The sequence below is a fragment of the Guillardia theta genome (assembly GCF_000315625.1).
Source record: "Guillardia theta CCMP2712 unplaced genomic scaffold GUITHscaffold_149, whole genome shotgun sequence".
NCBI classification, from domain to species: domain Eukaryota; class Cryptophyceae; order Pyrenomonadales; family Geminigeraceae; genus Guillardia; species Guillardia theta.
This window is the reverse complement of record NW_005434525.1, coordinates 107,504-128,702: the sequence shown is the minus strand read 5'-3', so window position 1 is coordinate 128,702 and position 21,199 is coordinate 107,504. Positions and strand designations below refer to the sequence as shown.

At 54.6% G+C, this 21,199-nt stretch overlaps 2 protein-coding genes across 2 annotated transcripts; both read right to left on the bottom strand.

The window, feature by feature from the left end:
* Positions 1–1,282: 1,282 nt before the first annotated feature.
* Positions 1,283–2,272, bottom strand: GUITHDRAFT_155792 (hypothetical protein). The gene is given in 5 exon segments (XM_005821227.1): positions 1,283–1,411; positions 1,477–1,480; positions 1,497–1,707; positions 1,915–2,038; positions 2,102–2,272. The coding sequence occupies 5 exon segments, from the start codon at positions 2,122–2,124 to the stop codon at positions 1,372–1,374; spliced, it is 402 nt and encodes a 133-aa protein (XP_005821284.1). The 5' UTR covers positions 2,125–2,272; the 3' UTR covers positions 1,283–1,371.
* Positions 2,273–7,827: 5,555 nt separating this feature from the next.
* On the bottom strand, positions 7,828–20,731 carry GUITHDRAFT_155788 (hypothetical protein). Its single transcript, XM_005821226.1, is given in 9 exon segments — positions 7,828–7,934; positions 11,337–11,344; positions 14,489–14,511; positions 14,614–14,642; positions 14,679–14,690; positions 14,703–15,095; positions 17,959–17,961; positions 17,979–18,680; positions 20,498–20,731. The coding sequence occupies 2 exon segments, from the start codon at positions 20,654–20,656 to the stop codon at positions 17,997–17,999; spliced, it is 843 nt and encodes a 280-aa protein (XP_005821283.1). The 5' UTR covers positions 20,657–20,731; the 3' UTR covers positions 7,828–7,934; positions 11,337–11,344; positions 14,489–14,511; positions 14,614–14,642; positions 14,679–14,690; positions 14,703–15,095; positions 17,959–17,961; positions 17,979–17,996.
* Positions 20,732–21,199: the final 468 nt, after the last annotated feature.

Below are 21,199 nucleotides of genomic sequence, written 5' to 3'. Positions count from 1 at the left end.
TGTGTTGCCTGGTTTCTCGCCCCGAGAGTCTCGACGTGTAGCATGGTTTGATGTCTTGCATTCCAAAAGGTTTTGCTTGATTCTTTGGAGCTGCTTTGTAAGAATGTTTCGATTAACGGGTTCAGTTCTTGAAGATATGCTGTCTCCGGCTGTTGCAGCGCTGGCTGGAGATCCCTCCATGACGTAAGTTCGATTGTATTTGGGTGGCACTTCTCTGACAGTTGACTCAGCATTGGGGCTTTGGGCTTAAAGTCTGACTTCTTGCCCATTGCATTTTGAGACTCTTTACTCCCTATCGTCCCCAAGCGTCTTCTTCGTTCTTCGCATGTTTTCAGAAATATCTCTTGGTCCTGTGCTGCGCAGATCTCTTTGAATTTGGTCATATTCTCTCTTATTTCTGCGTGTAAGCTTGACTCCTTGTGTGCCCGATCAATAAAGTCTGGAATTTCTGATGCGCTTCTCAGATCCCTTTGAAGTTGCTTGAGTTTCCGTTTCAGATCCATCTGAATCTTAGATGCATGTCGTTTACCGCCTGAGCCTCGTAGGGGGATTTCCTTGGTGGGGAGGGCTGTTGTTATCAGTTCGAGAATGTCCAAGTCTTGGTGTAGGGCTTTTGCCGCTGTTATCTTCTCATCCAGTGCTATTGCCCATTCTACACCTAATCTTCCTGATAACTTGTCCATCTCGACCACCCTTTTCTTTCGTCGAGGAATTGCTTCTCGATCTCTCCTTTGCGGGAGAATTTCAATCTTTGGGATGGCTTGCTCCCCCTCAGCATCGAGCGAGCTCACATTCACTACGAGTGCTCTGTGGTCGACGGCAGCTCCTATGATGCAGTCTTCTGCGGTCTGCGATATCAGGCTTACTGTGCGAGATGGATGATGGAAAGCAAAGATATGATCCAATTTCGCTTGGTGGTGACCCTGCTTGTACCATGTGGAGAAGGTGAAGTGTGTGCTGCTTTTGCACATCTTCTCGCAGGTGACTGTCTGGACTCGCCCAAGCTCATTTAAGACTTGCTCCATTTTCTCATCTGCACGGTGTACACTCGAATTGCTTCCGTATCCTATTCTCATGGGGATCTCTGGATGTTGTCGAGATGCATTGAAGTCGCCTCCGATGATGATGAGCTTGATGTTTGGGTCTGGCTTGAGCATCTGGCTTAGCGCCTTCCACATGCTGTCTTGTTCCCCCTCCTCCGTCGCCACTGGCATATGAATGTTACACAAAAGTATGTTTTCTTTTTTTCGTGAGATCTGTAAAACTTGTATTTTTTGTCTGTGTGCCCCCTCCAATGCTGTACCATTTGGCGAGGAGGGGGGGCGCGGGAGAAGGTCAGCATGCGCCAGTATCACAAGGCGTAGATCACTCTTACCCTTTCTCCCAAACCCTGTACCCTTGGTCATAAACACCCCATTCTTTCTTGATCATCATTCGGAGATCTGTTTCCTTTTTCTTACCACGCCCCACCCTGACTTCCTGCAACATGACAATAGATGGATGATACTTCTCAATCAAATATGCCAGGATGTGTTTCAGCACGAATTGACTGCATCCATTGACATTTTGAGAGATGATGTTGCCTGGAGCGTTGTCCTTCTTGTGGGTTTCCACCCATGCTGAGTGCACTGACCTATCGGTGGTAGCCTCGTGTGCGTTGCTGCTTGCTGTTAGGATTTGCTCCTCCGCCTCCGATGCCCATTGAAGGTGAGACGCGTGCCTCTCTTGCATCTTCGTTGGGGCTGATGGCTCTTCCTCCCCCCTAGTCTCCTTGTCGTGCTTCGAGTTTGTCTCTGCGTGCATGTCTGGTGGGGGGGAAGGTGGCTGGAGTGGAGAGACGGGGCATGGGGCGGGAGGTGGTGGAGGGGGGTATGGCAGGATGTCCCCCTGTGCTGACCTGTCTGGTATTTGCAGGGCCGCTCCGTCTTTCCATCTCTCCTCTAGCCATGCATCTTCGGCTACCTGGGTCATCTGAAGCTCGCCTGCGCGTTTTTGGCCATTCTCTCGCCTTTCCATCTGGTTAGGTCTACGTTCCATGGTGAGCTTTGCTGCTTGCCATTCCTTGTAGCCTGTTTCTTGCGCGTGTTGTAACGCTCTGCAGATGCATTGGATCGTTTCTCGCATGTGCACTTGTTCTAGACCCCCTCCCCAGAGCCCATCCAGCAGCAGGTGCCTTGTTCTCACGAGCCATTGTTGGTGTGGCGGGACGCCTTGTTGCCTACCTATGTTGAAGATATCGTGTTGTTGCGTCTGCTTTCGTGTCTTTGCGATCAGTAGCAGATGCAGTAGTACAAAAATTCCGCAGTTGTAGCCGTCCGTTTGTTGCAGTCCCGTTGACACACATGCCCTCCATGCCTTGTCGTCTTGTTCTTGTTGGTCGCTAATTGCCTCGGTGATGATCGTCGCCACGAGTGATGCTAGGTCCATTCGCTGTGCGCCCCCCAATTGAAACTGTGCATCCCTTTGACTTCTGACTGTCCCCAGGTCTCTCTCCCCGGCCGTGTTGAGCGAGTCGACGATGTGTATTCTTTTTGTGTTGACATCTGCCACGATTAGGATCCAATGATTGCCGTTTTCTACGCATGGGAATAATAATGGTTGATCTGCTCCGGCTAACAGTCGCTTTGCTCTCCTTGCCCTTCCCTCCTGATCTCTCAAACCCGCTACTATTCTCGGGAGAACAATGGTCCCTCTCTGCAGCCCAAATTGGTTTCTAGTTTGCTCGCTGGCATACCTCGTGCCTTGGAGCCATGCTATTTCAAATCTGTCTTCCGCTGGTTCTAAATTTCGGTTTACCTCAACGATTAATGCCTCCATAACGTCCTCAGAGAGAAATCCATCTTCTCCTGAGTTGAGCAGCGCCGCTGCTCCGTACTCTTTATTGTTTTCCCGTAGACTCCAGGGGATCTCCCCTATCAAGTCGAATGTTTGTATTTTTCTGTTTTTTGGATTTTCTTTGTCATTCTTTTTCTCACCTTCTTGTCTCTTTCTGCTTGATTCCACCACGCCCTGGTGCCCACTGTCCCACCTGCCCTCTCCTCCTCCTCCTCCGCTGCTGGGAAGGAGTCAAGCGACATCTCTTCCGCTTCCATTCGAGCGTCTTTCATCTGTAGCTCACTGCTCAAAACAAATTTCAATTCGTTTCTATCTCCCAGCATTCCTACGAGGGAGAGCGCCGTTGCCTCCAGGAATTTATTCAAAGCAATGAAGAGGAGATCAGTTTTCAATGGCTTCTCTTCATTTGGTGCGAAAGCGCTGTTCTTGCGCTTCGCTACCTTCCACGTATGTTTGCCTGCAATCACCCTGACTCGTTCACGCAGTCGTTTGCTCACGGCATTCTCTGCCGCGTTGGCACCCTTATCAGCCCACTCTTGTAGCGTGGGGAAGGATGCATTTCCTGGGCTCTCCGGAGCCATCTCTTGCACCGCGTCATCAAGATGGAGTTGAAGCTGTCCTTGCTGTTGCAGCTCGCTCCTAGTTACGTCAGCAATAGTTTCCTTAAGTTCTTCGACGACCACGTCCGTTCCCGCATCTGGGAGGTTTGTTTCATTGATAATGGAACTGAGCTCGATCTCTTTCCACACAGTTCCTTCTGCTCTGGTCCCCGTCGCTTGTGACCTGGCCTCAGGGTTAGACTGATCGCGAGTTGCCTGAGGCGACACTTGGAGGTTCAGACTGCTCGCTGTCGTTTGGATTTCAACTGTGCCTTGCCAGCAGAGGAGCTGTGTGGGGAATTCAGCCATCATCTTTCTTGCACTACTTTCACTGCGTAGCCGGAGAATGATACCAGACCCATCCCAGATCCCTGTTTCTGGATCGCATTGGAGGTGGATCCGTTGGAGATCTTTTTCCACCTGTGGATCAAAGCAAGCGACAGCCCTCCGAATGTTTCGGATGACTTTTGCTCTGCCCGTTTCGTCACTTGCGCAGATTTTTTCGATCTCATTTCGGGAGAACTTCCCTGACGGCACAGGAGAGGAGATTTGTACCGAGTACAGCATCTCTGCTCCCGTTGCCATTGCCGTGCCCTCTTGTCGCACCGCATTCTTCATATTCTTGTGCAGCGCCGTTGCTTCCATCTGCACTGAGAACCATTTCAGTATTTTGTCATTCTCTGAGACCAGTCCCAAAGTGACTCCTGCACGATCCTTTCCATGTCGATCGAATGCTTGAAGAACGATGTCCGCTGCTTCAAGGCTCGAGCACGTTGCGATCCAGTCGACCTCTCTGTTCTGGTTGACTGTTTCTATTCCTACCGCAGCGAACACCTTCTTTGGCGGCAGGTTCCTCTTGGGGGGGAGGTTCACTGTCATTCCCGCGTTTGGGATCAGATCAATGATCGCTAATCCCTGCTTCAGGCATAGCTGCCTGTAGATCTCACATATGTCACCTGTGCTCGAATCGTTGAGCATCAGGAGTTGGGCCACCTCAGCTAGGATTCCAACTCTGCTCATGTTCTCCTTCTTTGGCCGCATCTTGAACGAGATCGGTGGGTTGGCTGCTGGGTTCACTGCTAGAATCCTCCTGCCTGCCACCTTGAAGGTACCTTCTCCTTTCCAGAGTTTCTCAGCCGCCTCATTGCGGACAAAGGTGATCACTGCTGGGATCTCCGCTGCCTGCACAAGGTCAGGCTTCAAGGGAGCCTTGAAGATCAGGCTCCTGCTATCTTGCGTCTGATCGACGATCAAGCCTTGCTCTTCAAGCTTGAGGCATAAGTTTTCCACCTGTCTGGAAAAGTATGCAGGGATCCCAAGTACCTTCATGGTAATCGTCTGCACATTGGTGCCCTGATCATCATATGATCTGGCCTCCATCTGCCTTTGTCTGTCAGCTTGGAACTCTGACAGGTACCACTGCTTGACATCGTCACCCCACTGCCTGAGCCCTTTCGGATTCTCCAGTGACGAGGGTTCAGCAAAGCTGCATGTCTGACTGATGGCTTCGGCTAAGGCTTCCAAGGAAATTTCTTTTGCTTTCAGAGCTTTGCTCGTCCTGCTTTTGGGGTTCTGCCTTGCGAATTCATCCAGTCTCCGCATCAGTTCGGCTGATGACGGCATCGTTGCAGCTTCCGTCTGCCTCTTGAGGTAGCTGGAGGTACGGTACTGCACGATCTCGTCAGGGTTCACAATAGATATTGGCCACATGTTTCGAAGCATTCTCGATGGTTTCCCGAGCTTCCTGCGTTCCTGGCGACTCTTGCTCTACCACGCAGGGATCCCGCTGATCTGCATGCCTCAGATAAAGGGATCTAAACCCTAAACCCTATTATTATTATTATTATGTGAGTTTATTAGAATGCTAGAATGTTGCTCGGCCTCTTTGTGGGCTTTTGCAATTTGATCCTAGTCTAAAGAGGCGCGCGAGCACTGGGAGTACACGGCCTACAATGCGAACCCTGCTTCTGAGGCGTCTTTCTACTTTCTACTTCTGCTGTCTTCTCTTGGCTTCCTCAGCCTCAGTCAGGAGAGTTGCCTCTCCTCACCTTGGCCTTCGGTCGCCACCTACTCTACCTCCATTCAGCTTCCTCAGCCTCAGTCAGGAGAGTTGCCTCTCCTCACCTTGGCCTTCGGTCGCCACCTACTCCTCCTCCATTCAGCTTCCTCAGCCTCAGTCAGGAGAGTTGCCTCTCCTCACCTTGGCCTTCGGTCGCCTCCTACCTTCTCTCCTTACCTTGAGCTCAGCTCAAGCTCGGTACGGGCTCGCCCCGTCTTCTTCCTCGCCCTCGCCTTGCTCTTCCTCCATGTCTTCCTCTTCTTCGTCATCTTCCCTCATCTCCACCCGCAGTCGGTCCTTCTTGTCCACCTTCAGCGAGCAGGCCAGCACATGCATCTCTGCGAATTTACTCAGTGCTATGAACAGGAAGCTAAGAGATCGACGCTCTATGTCGTCGCTCTCCGCCTCCTGCTCAAGCTCAGCAGCTGCCGTTGCCCGTGGCGAGAACGCGCTGCCCCTCCTTGCCTTCTTGCTCTCTCCTTGCACGCGAGTCCAGCGCTTGCTCTGCAGCCACTTCCCCAGCTTCTCCTTGAGAACGTTGCGTCCCACTCCCTGCTCCTCTGGCGTCTTCGTCCACTCTCCCAGCGACATGAACTCCAGGCTCCCCGGGGAGTAGAAGGTGTCGTGGAGGTTGCCAACAGCCTTGTCCAGGACCAGCTTGATTGGCTCGCTTGTCCCCGTCTCGTTCAAAGAAGCTGCATCTTCGATGACTGCTGACAGCTCGCTGACGAGCTGCATGTCCTCTTGGCTTGACGGAGATGCTGCCTCCATTGTGATCCTCTCCAGGTCTGTAAACTCCAGCCACTCTCCCTCGCTTTCCTCCTGTCGCTGCGCTGCGTCGCTGGTGCCCCGCTGACCAGCCGCCTCAGGCTCCTTGTCGAAGCCGACTGCTTCGAGCTTGGTGGCTGCGCCTTCGAGATAGAAGGGCAGCTCCTTCATCATGCGTCGAGCATCCTCCGTGGAGCCAAGGAAGATGCATAGCTTGGACCCGTTCCAGGACTTCGTGTTCAAATCCTCCTCCATGTCGATGCCTTCAACGTTGATCTCGAGCCTGTTAGCGATCTCCAACAAGACTCTCTTGACTCTTGCGATGGACGTGTTGCCGCCGTTGCACAGCCCCTCCATCTCCTTCCTCGTGAAGCGACCAGATGCCGCCGTCGACTTGATGATGATCTTGATCTCCTTGCCGTCCTTGCCGCCTGCCTTCTTCTGCAGTCTTGATGCCTTCTTCAACTTATTTCTGGACACAAAGCGATCGGCTGTCAACTCGACTGCGAGCGCCTCTCTGATCTTCGGGTCCTCGCTGAACAGAGTCAGGTGTACTCCCTCCATCGCTTCGCTCTCTCGGAAAGCTCGAAATGCTGTATCATTCGCCTCTGGGCAGCTCGAGGAGACGATCCACTCCACCTCCCTCTGTCTCCAGATGACGTTGGCCCCTACAGCGACGAAGCCTTTCTGACCTAAGCCTTTGTGGACTTGCTGGCCTGGCGCCCCAGCGACCAGCATGCCTGCCAGCGGCTGGAGTTGGACCGCTGCAAGGGACTGGCGCAGCAGCTGATACCGGTAGACATCAGCTATTTCTGCTGTTGTCATGCCGCCCAAGGTTAGCAGGTGAGTCAGCTCTGCCAAGCTGCCCCCTTTGCCCCAGGGTCCTCTCTTGGCTCGAATCTTGAAAGATCGATCGTGCACGATGCTCACATGTACAGCTGTGAACTTGCGACCATCGATCGCGAAGTCCTCTCTTCCCTGCCAGAGCTTCTCCGCTTGTGCATTGCGGAGGAAGGAAACAGTCACCGGGATCTCTCCAGCACTCGCTATCTCGGGTCTATACGGAGCCTTCCACATGATTGCTTTACTCTCTTGCACTGAGTCTACGATCAGTCCGATCTCTTCGAATTTCTTCTTTAGCTTCTCTTCGTGGTTGACATACACCGAGGAGATGCCCAGGAGAGTCATGGAGATGAAGGAAGTCACCTCGTTGCCTGCTGTGGCGGTGTATGTCTCGACCTTCTCCTTCTTGGCTTCTTCAATCTGCTGCATAAACCACTCTCTGGATGCGTCACTCCATCCAGTCATTGCTTCTTGTAGAAGCTCCCGTCGTGCCTGCTGACATGTCGAGCGGATGGCTTCTGCGATAGCGTCGGGGGTGCATCCCTCCACAGCCTTGCAAGCCTGGGCTGTCCTACTGTTCGGATAACGCTTCGCGAAGCTCTTCACCCTCTCGACGAGGTCAGCTTCGAGGACAGAGGCATCCACAAGTCCGCTCTGCGTGTATTGGCAAGATCTCCGATACAGCAGGTTGCGAACATTTTCATCATACTGAAGAACCATACTTAGAAAGCTATTTGACGTATACAAACCTCTCGCTTGCAGCTTCCTTGGCGCCCTGGCGGCTTCCCCTACACCACGCGTGCAGCCATGGTGCCTGAAATAACCGGCGCTAGTACCTTCATGGTAATCGTCTGCACACTCGTGCCCTGGTCATCATAAGACCTGGCCTCCATCTGCCGTTGCCTGTCTGCTAGAAATTCGGACAGGTACCACTGCCTGGCATCATCACCCCACTGCCCGAGACCTTTCAGACTCTCCAGTGGTGAAGGTTCAGCAAAGCTGCATGTGTGACTGATGGCTTCGGCTAAGGCTTCCAAGGATATCTCTTTGGCTTTCAGAGCTTTGCTCGTCCTGCTTTTGGGATTCTGCCTTGCGAAGTCATCCAGTCGTCGCACAAGCTCAGCTGGTGACGGCATCGTTCCAGTTTCCGTCTGCCTCTTGAGGTAGCTGGAGGTACGGTACTGCACGATCTCGTCAGGGTTCACAATAGATATTGGCCACATGCTTCGGAGCATTCTCAATGGTTTCCCAAGCTTCCGTCGTTCCTGGCGGCTCTTACTCCACCAGCGCAGGGGTACCGCAAATCTGCATGCCAGGAAATAAGGAACCTGCCAGGAAATAAGGAACCTGCCAGGAAATAAGGAACCTGCCAGGAAATAAGGAACCTGCCAGGAAATAAGGAACCTGCCAGGAAATAAGGAACCTGCCAGGAAATAAGGAACCTGCCAGGAAATAAGGAACCTGCCAGGAAATAAGGAACCTGCCAGGAAATAAGGAACCTGCCAGGAAATAAGGAACCTGCCAGGAAATAAGGAACCTGCCAGGAAATAAGGAACCTGCCAGGAAATAAGGAACCTGCCAGGAAATAAGGAACCTGCCAGGAAATAAGGAACCTGCCAGGAAATAAGGAACCTGCCAGGAAATAAGGAACCTGCCAGGAAATAAGGAACCTGCCAGGAAATAAGGAACCTGCCAGGAAATAAGGAACCTGCCAGGAAATAAGGAACCTTGCCAGGAAATAAGGAACCTGCCAGGAAATAAGGAACCTGCCAGGAAATAAGGAACCTGCCAGGAAATAAGGAACCTGCCAGGAAATAAGGAACCTGCCAGGAAATAAGGAACCTTGCCAGGAAATAAGGAACCTGCCAGGAAATAAGGAACCTGCCAGGAAATAAGGAACCTGCCAGGAAATAAGGAACCTGCCAGGAAATAAGGAACCTGCCAGGAAATAAGGAACCTGCCAGGAAATAAGGAACCTGCCAGGAAATAAGGAACCTGCCAGGAAATAAGGAACCTGCCAGGAAATAAGGAACCTGCTAGGAAATAAGGAACCTGCCAGGAAATAAGGAACCTGCCAGGAAATAAGGAACCTGCCAGGAAATAAGGAACCTGCCAGGAAATAAGGAACCTGCCAGGAAATAAGGAACCTCCTAAACCCTAAACCCTAAACTCTAAACCCTAAACCCTAGTAGTAGTAGTTGAGTTTATTAGAATGCTAGGTAGTTTGCATGGTTTGTTATCACCTTGCACTATTCTAGTGACCTGGCAGTTCGGCCCGACTTGGCTGGCCCTTATGGCAGCCGTGCTTCTGCTCTGCTCCCTCCTCTGCTATACTTCAGTGGTCTTCCCCGGCCTCAGCCAGTGGAGTTTCCTCCGCCGGCCTTGGTCGGGGTCGTCCGTGCTTTCAACTTGTGACAGTGTGTTGCTTCCTCGGCTCCGACACCCCTTGACGGTCTCGGCCGGCCTTCGGCCAGTGAGTGGATGAAGGATGGGTTGGTAGGTGGAATGCGTATGGGTCCCTGGGACTCACGTCCCTTCCCCGGGGCCTCGGTCCGGACCGGGCCCGAGAGCCCGGCCGGCCTCCGCCCGGCCTCCTCCTCCCGGCCCCCCTCCCCCCTCTCCCACCGGCTTACCTGCCCTTACCTTCGTTGCTTGCCCCATGTCCACCTCATTTATTTCTTCCTCCTTCCCCCCATGGGGCCAACAGCTCCGCTCCGCTGACTCGAGCCTCAAGCGCGCGAGGGGCCTGCACCGGCCTCCTCCTCCTCGCCCTCGCCCTCCTCAGCCTCCATGTCGACTTCCTCCCTCATCATCAGCCGCAGTCGGTCTTGCTTGTCGACCTTGCCCGTGCAGCACAACCCATGGTTCTCAGCAAATTTACTGATCGCAAGAAACAAGAGGCTTACAGATCGACTCTCGATGTCATCGCTCTCGGCCTCCTGCTCGAGCGCATCAGTCGCTGCTGCCCTTGGAGAGAAGGCGCTGCCCCTCCTCGCTGCCTTGTTCCCTTGCACCCGAGTCCAGCGCTGCTCGCCGAGGTACGCTCTGAGCTTTTCTTTCAACATGTTTCGCTTCGATCCCAGCGTCGGCGTGACTGCCCAAGCTCCGAGCGTCATGAACTCCACGTTGCCCGGCGAGCAGAAGGTGTCATGCAGCTTCCCAACACTCTTGTCTAGCTCCAGAGAGATCGGCTTGCCAGCTAGCAGCTCCTCCTCTGATGTCTCCAAGAGCATCGTCGAGAGGTCGACCAAGACCTGTTGAGCGCCTTGCTGCTGCCCTTGGGGCTCTTGGGCTTGCTCCTCGCTGCTCGGGCTCCTCTCCTCCTCATGCTGAGGCCCGTTGAGCTTGAACCCCACCGCTTCGAGCTTGACTTCCAGGATCCCTTCCAAGTAAAAGGGCATGTCGTCCATCAGGCGTCGAGCGTCTGCCTTGGTCGCCAGGGAGAGAGCTATCGAGCTTCCGTCCCAGCTGAGCGTGTCACGATCCTCCTCGACCTCGACGCTGACCGGCGTCACGCCTATCCTTCTTGCTAACTCCAACATGGCTCGCTTGACTCTCGTGATCGATGTGTTACCTCCTCCGCACAGCGCTTCCATCTCCTTCCTCGAGAAGCGGCCTGTGCTCATGCTTGACCTCGACTTGATCTGCACTCTGAAGCTGCTGCGCCCCGCATGATCTCTCTCGCGAAGTGCCCTCCTCTGCTTGGCGATCTTTCCCCTAGGAACGAAGGTGTCGGCTGTGAGCTCGACTGCAAACGTCTCTCTGAGCTTGGCGTCGTCGCTGATGAGAGTGAGATGCACCCCCTCCATCGCCTCGCTCTCTCTGAACGAGGCCAAGGTCTGCTCGCAACTTGCCGTCGAAGGCGAGCTGAGCACCCACTCCAGCTCTTTTTGCTGGAGAGTTCCCGTACTTGCCCCAACAGCGACATACGTCTTCGGGCTCGGCCCCTTGCGACCTCTCTGCCCAGCACCCTGCACGAGCATGCCTGCAAGCGGTTGTACCTCTGCGGCTGCAAGAGATTGCGAGAGCAGCTGAAATCGATAAATCTGAGCGATCTCGGCCGTCGACATTCCTCCGAGAGCTAGGAGCTGTGATAGCTCGGCAAGGCTCCCTCCCTTGCCCCAAGGTCCTCGCTTGGCTCGAAGCTTGAAGGACCGGTCGTGTGCTATGCTCACCTCTGTGGCTCGAAAGACTCTCCCTTCGATAGTGTATTCTCTCCTGCCTTCCCATAGCTCCATGGCTGCTTCATTCCGAAGGAAGGAGACGGTGACTGAGATGTCGTCTGCTCGTGCTATCTCAGGTCTGTAAGGTGCTTTCCACATGATGGCCTTGTCGACTCCATCGACTGAGTCTACCATGAGACCTAGGTCCATAAGCTTCGTTTTCAACTTTTCTTCTTGTCGAACAAACATCGAGGAAATCCCTAGGAGAGTCATGGAGATGAAGGAGGTCCCCTCGGTGCCTTCGGTGCCGATGTATGTCTCGACATTCTGCTTCTTGGCCTCCTCCATCTGTTGAATAAACCATGCTTTCGACTCTGAGCTCCATTCGCTCAGAGAGTCTTCAAACAGGTCGCGTCTCGCCTGCCGACCTGTCGAGCGGATATCCCCCCTCAGCTCTGCAAGCATAAGCTGTCCGACTATTCGGATAACGCTTGGTGAAGTTCTTCACCTTCTCGACGAGGTCGGCGGCCTCCTCGACGTGGCCTCCTGAGCGCTCACCCTGCGTGTATTGGCATGATCTCCGATACAGCAGGTTGCGAACGCTCTCATCATACTGTAGTACCATGCTTAGAAAGCTGTTTGAACTAGATGAACCTCTTGCTCGCAGCTTCCATCGGTCCCCTTGCGCTCTCCCTACGCGCCGCAGGGCCGCATGCTCTTATTAAGGGCCGGCTCCTAAACCCTAAACCCTAAACCATATTTATTATTATTATTATGTGAGTTTATTAGAATGCTAGAATGTTGCTCGGCCTCGTTGTGGGCTTTTGCAATTTGATCCTAGTCTAAAGAGGCGCGCGAGCACTGGGAGTACACGGCCTACAATGCGAACCCTGCTTCTGAGGCGTCTTTCTACTCTCTACTTCTGCTGTCTTCTCTTGGCTTCCTCAGCCTCAGTCAGGAGAGTTGCCTCTCCTCACCTTGGCCTTCGGTCGCCACCTACTCTACCTCCATTCAGCTTCCTCAGCCTCAGTCAGGAGAGTTGCCTCTCCTCACCTTGGCCTTCGGTCGCCACCTACTCCTCCTCCATTCAGCTTCCTCAGCCTCAGTCAGGAGAGTTGCCTCTCCTCACCTTGGCCTTCGGTCGCCTCCTACCTTCTCTCCTTACCTTGAGCTCAGCTCAAGCTCGGTACGGGCTCGCCCCGTCTTCTTCCTCGCCCTCGCCTTGCTCTTCCTCCATGTCTTCCTCTTCTTCGTCATCTTCCCTCATCTCCACCCGCAGTCGGTCCTTCTTGTCCACCTTCAGCGAGCAGGCCAGCACATGCATCTCTGCGAATTTACTCAGTGCTATGAACAGGAAGCTAAGAGATCGACGCTCTATGTCGTCGCTCTCCGCCTCCTGCTCAAGCTCAGCAGCTGCCGTTGCCCGTGGCGAGAACGCGCTGCCCCTCCTTGCCTTCTTGCTCTCTCCTTGCACGCGAGTCCAGCGCTTGCTCTGCAGCCACTTCCCCAGCTTCTCCTTGAGAACGTTGCGTCCCACTCCCTGCTCCTCTGGCGTCTTCGCCCACTCTCCCAGCGACATGAACTCCAGGCTCCCCGGAGAGTAGAACGTGTCGTGGAGGTTGCCAACGGCCTTGTCCAGGACCAGCTTGATCGGCTCGCTCGTCCCCGCCTCGTTCAAAGAAGCTGCATCTTCGATGACTGCTGACAGCTCGCTGACGAGCTGCATGTCCTCTTGGCTTGACGGAGATGCTGCCTCCATTGTGATCCTCTCCAGGTCTGTAAACTCCAGCCACTCTCCCTCGCTCTCCTCCTGTCGCTGCGCTGCGTCGCTGGTGCCCCGCTGACCAGCCGCCTCAGGCTCCTTGTCGAAGCCGACTGCTTCGAGCTTGGTTGCTGCGCCGTCGAGATAGAAGGGCAGCTCCTTCATCATGCGTCGAGCATCCTCCGTGGAGCCGAGGAGGATGCATAGCTTGGACCCGTTCCAGGACTTGGTGTTCAAATCCTCCTCCATGTCGATGCCTTCAACGTTGATCTCGAGCCTGTTAGCGATCTCCAACAAGACTCTCTTGACTCTTGCGATGGACGTGTTGCCGCCGTTGCACAGCCCCTCCATCTCCTTCCTCGTGAAGCGACCAGATGCCGCCGTCGACTTGATGATGATCTTGATCTCCTTGCCGTCCTTGCCGCCTGCCTTCTTCTGCAGTCTTGATGCCTTCTTCAACTTATTTCTGGACACAAAGCGATCGGCTGTCAACTCGACTGCGAGCGCCTCTCTGATCTTCGGGTCCTCGCTGAACAGAGTCAGGTGTACTCCCTCCATCGCTTCGCTCTCTCGGAAAGCTCGAAATGCTGTATCATTCGCCTCTGGGCAGCTCGAGGAGACGATCCACTCCACCTCCCTCTGTCTCCAGATGACGTTGGCCCCTACAGCGATGAAGCCTTTCTGACCTAAGCCTTTGTGGACTTGCTGTCCTGGCGCCCCAGCGACCAGCATGCCTGCCAGCGGCTGGAGTTGGACCGCTGCAAGGGACTGGCGCAGCAGCTGATAGCGATAGACGGCAGCTATCTCAGCCGTTGTCATGCCGCCCAAGGTTAGCAGGTGAGTCAGCTCTGCCAAGCTGCCCCCTTTGCCCCAGGGTCCTCTCTTGGCTCGAATCTTGAAAGATCGATCGTGCACGATGCTCACATGTACAGCTGTGAACTTGCGACCATCGATCGCGAAGTCCTCTCTTCCCTGCCAGAGCTTCTCCGCTTGTGCATTGCGGAGGAAGGAAACAGTCACCGGGATCTCATCAGCACTCGCTATCTCGGGTCTATACGGACCGAGGAGATGCCCAGGAGAGTCATGGAGATGAAGGAAGTCACCTCGTTGCCTGCTGAGGCGGTGTATGTCTCGACCTTCTCCTTCTTGGCTTCTTCAATCTGCCTCATGAACCACTCTCTGGATGCGTCACTCCATCCAGTCATCGCTTCTTGTAGAAGCTCACGTCGTGCCTGCTGACATGTCGAGCGGATGGCTTCTGCGATAGCGTCGGGGGTCTCGACAAGATCAGCTTCGAGGACAGAGGCATCCACAAGTCCGCGCTGCGTGTATTGGCATGATCTCCGATACAGCAGGTTGCGAACTGCCTGAAATAACCGGCGCTGCCTGAAATAACCGGCGCTGCCTGAAATAACCGGCGCTGCCTGAAATAACCGGCGCTGCCTGAAATAACCGGCGCTGCCTGAAATAACCGGCGCTGCCTGAAATAACCGGCGCTGCCTGAAATAACCGGCGCTGCCTGAAATAACCGGCGCTGCCTGAAATAACCGGCGCTGCCTGAAATAACCGGCGCTGCCTGAAATAACCGGCGCTGCCTGAAATAACCGGCGCTCCTAAACCCTAAACCCTAAACCCTAAACCCTAAACCCTAAACCCTAAACCCTATTATTATTATTATTATGTGAGTTTATTAGAATGCTAGAATGTTGCTCGGCCTCGTTGTGGGCTTTTGCAATTTGATCCTAGTCTAATGAGGCGCGCGAGCACTGGGAGTACACGGCCTACAATGCGAACCCTGCTTCTGAGGCGTCTTTCTACTCTCTACTTCTGCTGTCTTCTCTTGGCTTCCTCAGCCTCAGTCAGGAGAGTTGCCTCTCCTCACCTTGGCCTTCGGTCACCACCTACTCTACCTCCATTCAGCTTCCTCAGCCTCAGTCAGAAGAGTTGCCTCTCCTCACCTTGGCCTTCGGTCGCCACCTACTCGTCCTCCATTCAGCTTCCTCAGCCTCAGTCAGGAGAGTTGCCTCTCCTCACCTTGGCCTTCGGTCGCCTCCTACCTTCTCTCCTTACCTTGGGCTCAGCTCAAGCTCGGTACGGGCTCGCCCCGTCTTCTTCCTCGCCCTCGCCTTGCTCTTCCTCCATGTCTTCCTCTTCTTCGTCATCTTCCCTCATCTCCACTCGCAGTCGGTCCTTCTTGTCCACCTTCAGCGAGCAGGCCAGCACATGCATCTCTGCGAATTTACTCAGTGCTATGAACAGGAGGCTAAGAGATCGACGCTCTATGTCGTCGCTCTCCGCCTCCTGCTCAAGCTCAGCAGCTGCCGTTGCCCGTGGCGAGAACGCGCTGCCCCTCCTTGCCTTCTTGCTCTCTCCTTGCACGCGAGTCCAGCGCTTGCTCTGCAGCCACTTCCCCAGCTTCTCCTTGAGCGCGTTGCGCCCAACTCCCTGCTCCTCTGGCATCTTCGCCCACTCTCCCAGCGACATGAACTCCAGGCTCCCCGGAGAGTAGAAGGTGTCGTGGAGGTTGCCAACGGCCTTGTCCAGGACCAGCTTGATCGGCTCGCTCGTCCCTGCCTCGTTCAAAGAAGCTGCATCTTCGATGACTGCTGACAGCTCGCTGACGAGCTGCATGTCCTCTTGGCTTGACGGAGATGCTGCCTCCATTGTGATCCTCTCCAGGTCTGTAAACTCCAGCCACTCTCCCTCGCTCTCCTCCTCAGAGTCAGGCTCCTTGTCGAAGCCGACTGCTTCGAGCTTGGTTGCTGCGCCTTCGAGATAGAAGGGCAGCTCCTTCATCATGCGTCGAGCATCCTCCGTGGAGCCGAGGAGGATGCATAGCTTGGACCCGTTCCAGGACTTGGTGTTCAAATCCTCCTCCATGTCGATGCCTTCAACGTTGATCTCGAGCCTGTTAGCGATCTCCAACAAGACTCTCTTGACTCTTGCGATAGACGTGTTGCCGCCGTTGCACAGCCCCTCCATCTCCTTCCTCGTGAAGCGACCAGATGCCGCCGTCGACTTGATGATGATCTTGATCTCCTTGCCGTCCTTGCCGCCTGCCTTCTTCTGCATCCTTGATGCCTTCTTCAACTTATTTCTGGACACAAAGCGATCAGCTGTCAACTCGACTGCGAGCGCCTCTCTGATCTTCGGGTCCTCGCTGAACAGAGTCAGGTGTACTCCCTCCATCGCTTCGCTCTCTCGGAAAGCTCGAAATGCTGTATCATTCGCCTCTGGGCAGCTCGAGGAGACGATCCACTCCACCTCCCTCTGTCTCCAGATGACTTGGGCCCCTACAGCGATGAAGCCTTTCTGACCTAAGCCTTTGTGGACTTGCTGTCCTGGCGCCCCAGCGACCAGCATGCCTGCCAGCGGCTGGAGTTGGACCGCTGCAAGGGACTGGCGCAGCAGCTGATAGCGATAGACGGCAGCTATCTCTGCTGTTGTCATGCCGCCCAAGGTTAGCAGGTGGGTCAGCTCTGCCAAGCTGCCCCCTTTGCCCCAGGGTCCTCTCTTGGCTCGAATCTTGAAAGATCGATCGTGCACGATGCTCACATGTACAGCTGTGAACTTGCGACCATCGATCGCGAAGTCCTCTCTTCCCTGCCAGAGCTTCTCCGCTTGTGCATTGCGGAGGAAGGAAACAGTCACCGGGATCTCATCAGCACTCGCTATCTCGGGTCTATACGGAGCCTTCCACATGATTGCTTTACTCTCTTGCACTGAGTCTACGATCAGTCCGATCTCTTCGAATTTCTTCTTCAGCTTCTCTTCATGGTTGACATACACCGAGGAGATGCCCAGGAGAGTCATGGAGATGAAGGAAGTCACCTCGTTGCCTGCTGAGGCGGTGTATGTCTCGACCTTCTCCTTCTTGGCTTCTTCAATCTGCTGCATAAACCACTCTCTGGATGCGTCACTCCATCCAGTCATTGCTTCTTGTAGAAGCTCACGTCGTGCCTGCTGACATGTCGAGCGGATGGCTTCTGCGATAGCGTCGGGGGTGCATCCCTCCACAGCCTTGCAAGCCTGGGCTGTCCTACTGTTCGGATAACGCTTCGCGAAGCTCTTCACCCTCTCGACGAGATCAGCTTCGAGGACAGAGGCATCCACAAGTCCGCTCTGCGTGTATTGGCATGATCTCCGATACAGCAGGTTGCGAACATTTTCATCATACTGAAGAACCATACTTAGAAAGCTATTTGAAGTATACAAACCTCTCGCTTGCAGCTTCCTTGGCGCCCTGGCAGCTTCCCCTACACCACGCGTGCAGCCATGGTGCCTGAAATAACCGGCGCTGCCTGAAATAACCGGCGCTGCCTGAAATAACCGGCGCTGCCTGAAATAACCGGCGCTGCCTGAAATAACCGGCGCTGCCTGAAATAACCGGCGCTGCCTGAAATAACCGGCGCTGCCTGAAATAACCGGCGCTGCCTGAAATAACCGGCGCTGCCTGAAATAACCGGCGCTGCCTGAAATAACCGGCGCTGCCTGAAATAACCGGCGCTGCCTGAAATAACCGGCGCACTAAACCCTAAACCCTAAACCCTATTATTTTTATTATTATGTGAGTTTATTAGAATGCTAGAATGTGCCTGAAATAACCGGCGCTGCCTGCAATTTGATCCTAGTCTAAAGAGGCGCGCGAGCACTGGGAGTACACGGCCTACAATGCGAACCCTGCTTCTGAGGCGTCTTTCTACTCTCTACTTCTGCTGTCTTCTCTTGGCTTCCTCAGCCTCAGTCAGGAGAGTTGCCTCTCCTCACCTTGGCCTTCGGTCGCCACCTACTCTACCTCCATTCAGCTTCCTCAGCCTCAGTCAGGAGAGTTGCCTCTCCTCACCTTGGCCTTCGGTCGCCACCTACTCCTCCTCCATTCAGCTTCCTCAGCCTCAGTCAGGAGAGTTGCCTCTCCTCACCTTGGCCTTCGGTCGCCTCCTACCTTCTCTCCTTACCTTGAGCTCAGCTCAAGCTCGGTACGGGCTCGCCCCGTCTTCTTCCTCGCCCTCGCCTTGCTCTTCCTCCATGTCTTCCTCTTCTTCGTCATCTTCCCTCATCTCCACCCGCAGTCGGTCCTTCTTGTCCACCTTCAGCGAGCAGGCCAGCACATGCATCTCTGCGAATTTACTCAGTGCTATGAACAGGAAGCTAAGAGATCGACGCTCTATGTCGTCGCTCTCCGCCTCCTGCTCAAGCTCAGCAGCTGCCGTTGCCCGTGGCGAGAACGCGCTGCCCCTCCTTGCCTTCTTGCTCTCTCCTTGCACGCGAGTCCAGCGCTTGCTCTGCAGCCACTTCCCCAGCTTCTCCTTGAGCGCGTTGCGTCCCACTCCCTGCTCCTCTGGCGTCTTCGCCCACTCTCCCAGCGACATGTACTCCAGGCTCCCCGGAGAGTAGAAGGTGTCGTGGAGGTTGCCAACGGCCTTGTCCAGGACCAGCTTGATCGGCTCGCTCGTCCCCGCCTCGTTCAAAGAAGCTGCATCTTCGATGACTGCTGACAGCTCGCTGACAAGCTGCATGTCCTCTTGGCTTGACGGAGATGCTGCCTCCATTGTGATCCTCTCCAGGTCTGTAAACTCCAGCCACTCTCCCTCGCTCTCCTCCTGTCGCTGCGCTGCGTCGCTGGTGCCCCGCTGACCAGCCGCCTCAGGCTCCTTGTCGAAGCCGACTGCTTCGAGCTTGGTTGCTGCGCCTTCGAGATAGAAGGGCAGCTCCTTCATCATGCATCGAGCATCCTCCGTGGAGCCGAGGAGTATGCATAGCTTGGACCCGTTCCAGGACTTGGTGTTCAAATCCTCCTCCATGTCGATGCCTTCAACTTTGATCTCGAGCCTGTTAGCGATCTCCAACAAGACTCTCTTGACTCTTGCGATGGACGTGTTGCCGCCGTTGCACAGCCCCTCCATCTCCTTCCTCCTAAATCCTAAACCCTAAACCCTAAACTTTAAACCCTAAACCCTATTATTATTATTATTATTATTATTATTATTTGAGTTTATTAGACTCTTAGTCAAGAGTTTCATAGCTAAGAACTATTGCTCTTCGCTCATCTCTCGCCTAATGATATGTCTAAAGGGGTTTCCAACCTTGGGAGGTTGGCCCGTTGTCCTATAGGCCCCTTAGGCCTGGGTGCTTCCGTATTAGGTATTTTCAGTACTGATGTCCTTCGGGCCCGTCGCAAGTCCGATCCCGGTTCCTTTCCCTATTTTCACAAAGTGTCGTTGCCATGCCTCCCTCCCCTCCTGCCCCTTCCCTCCTCAGTCGCCCACCTCTTCCCTCCATGACCTTGAGCTGCGCCTGTCCTGCCCCTTCCCCCCCATTCGCCCACCTCTAAACCCTAAACCCTAAACCCTAAACCCTAAACCCTATTATTATTATTATTATGTGAGTTTATTAGAATGCTAGAATGTTGCTCGGCCTCGTTGTGGGCTTTGCAATTTGATCCTAGTCTAATGAGGCGCGCGAGCACTGGGAATACACGGCCTACAATGCGAACCCTGCTTCTGAGGCGTCTTTCTACTCTCTACTTCTGCTGTCTTCTCTTGGCTTCCTCAGCCTCAGTCAGGAGAGTTGCCTCTCCTCACCTTGGCCTTCGGTCGACAGCTACTCTACCTCCATTCAGCTTCCTCAGCCTCAGTCAGGAGAGTTGCCTCTCCTCACCTTGGCCTTCCGGGTCGCCACTGGCACCTACTCTATCTCCATTCAGCTTCCTCAGCCTCAGTCAGGAGAGTTGCCTCTCCTCACCTTGGCCTTCGGTCGCCTCCTACCTTCTCTCCTTACCTTGAGCTCAGCTCAAGCTCGGTACGGGCTCGACCCGTCTTCTTCCTCGCCCTCGCCTTGCTCTTCCTCAATGTCTTCCTCTTCTTCGTCATCTTCCCTCATCTCCACCCGCAGTCGGTCCTTCTTGTCCACCTTCAGCGAGCAGGCCAGCACATGCATCTCTGCGAATTTACTCAGTGCTATGAACAGGAAGCTAAGAGATCGACGCTCTATGTCGTCGCTCTCCGCCTCCAGGCTGCTCAAGCTCAGCAGCTGCCGTTGCCCGTGGCGAGAACGCGCTGCCCCTCCTTGCCTTCTTGCTCTCTCCTTGCACGCGAGTCCAGCGCTTGCTCTGCAGCCACTTCCCCAGCTTCTCCTTGAGCGCGTTGCGTCCCACTCCCTGCTCCTCTGGCGTCTTCGCCCACTCTCCCAGCGACATGAACTCCAGGCTCCCCGGAGAGTAGAAGGTGTCGTGGAGGTTGCCAACGGCCTTGTCCAGGACCAGCTTGATTGGCTCGCTCGTCCCCGCCTCGTTCAAAGAAGTTGCATCTTCGATGACTGCTGACAGCTCGCTGACGAGCTGCATGTCCTCTTGGCTTGACGGAGATGCTGCCTCCATTGTGATCCTCTCCAGGTCTGTAAACTCCAGCCACTCTCCCTCGCTCTCCTCCTGTCGCTGCGCTGCGTCGCTAGTGCCCCGCTGACCAGCCGCCTCAGGCTCCTTGTCGAAGCCGACTGCTTCGAGCTTGGTTGCTGCGCCTTCGAGATAGAAGGGCAGCTCCTTCATCATGCATCGAGCATCCTCCGTGGAGCCGAGGAGGATGCATAGCTTGGACCCGTTCCAGGACTTGGTGTTCAAATCCTCCTCCATGTCGATGCCTTCAACTTTGATCTCGAGCCTGTTAGCGATCTCCAACAAGACTCTCTTGACTCTTGCGATGGACGTGTTGCCGCCGTTGCACAGCCCCTCCATCTCCTTCCTCGTGAAGCGACCAGATGCCGCCGTCGACTTGATGATGATCTTGATCTCCTTGCCGTCCTTGCCGCCTGCCTTCTTCTGCAGCCTTGATGCCTTCTTCAACTTATTTCTGGACACAAAGCGATCAGCTGTCAACTCGACTGCGAGCGCCTCTCTGATCTTCGGGTCCTCGCTGAACAGAGTCAGGTGTACTCCCTCCATCGCTTCGCTCTCTCGGAAAGCTCGAAATGCCGAGGCTGTATCATTCGCCTCTGGGCAGCTCGAGGAGACGATCCACTCCACCTCCCTCTGTCTCCAGATGACGTTGGCCCCTACAGCGACGAAGCCTTTCTGACCTAAGCCTTTGTGGACTTGCTGGCCTGGCGCCCCAGCGACCAGCATGCCTGCCAGCGGCTGGAGTTGGACCGCTGCAAGGGACTGGCGCAGCAGCTGATA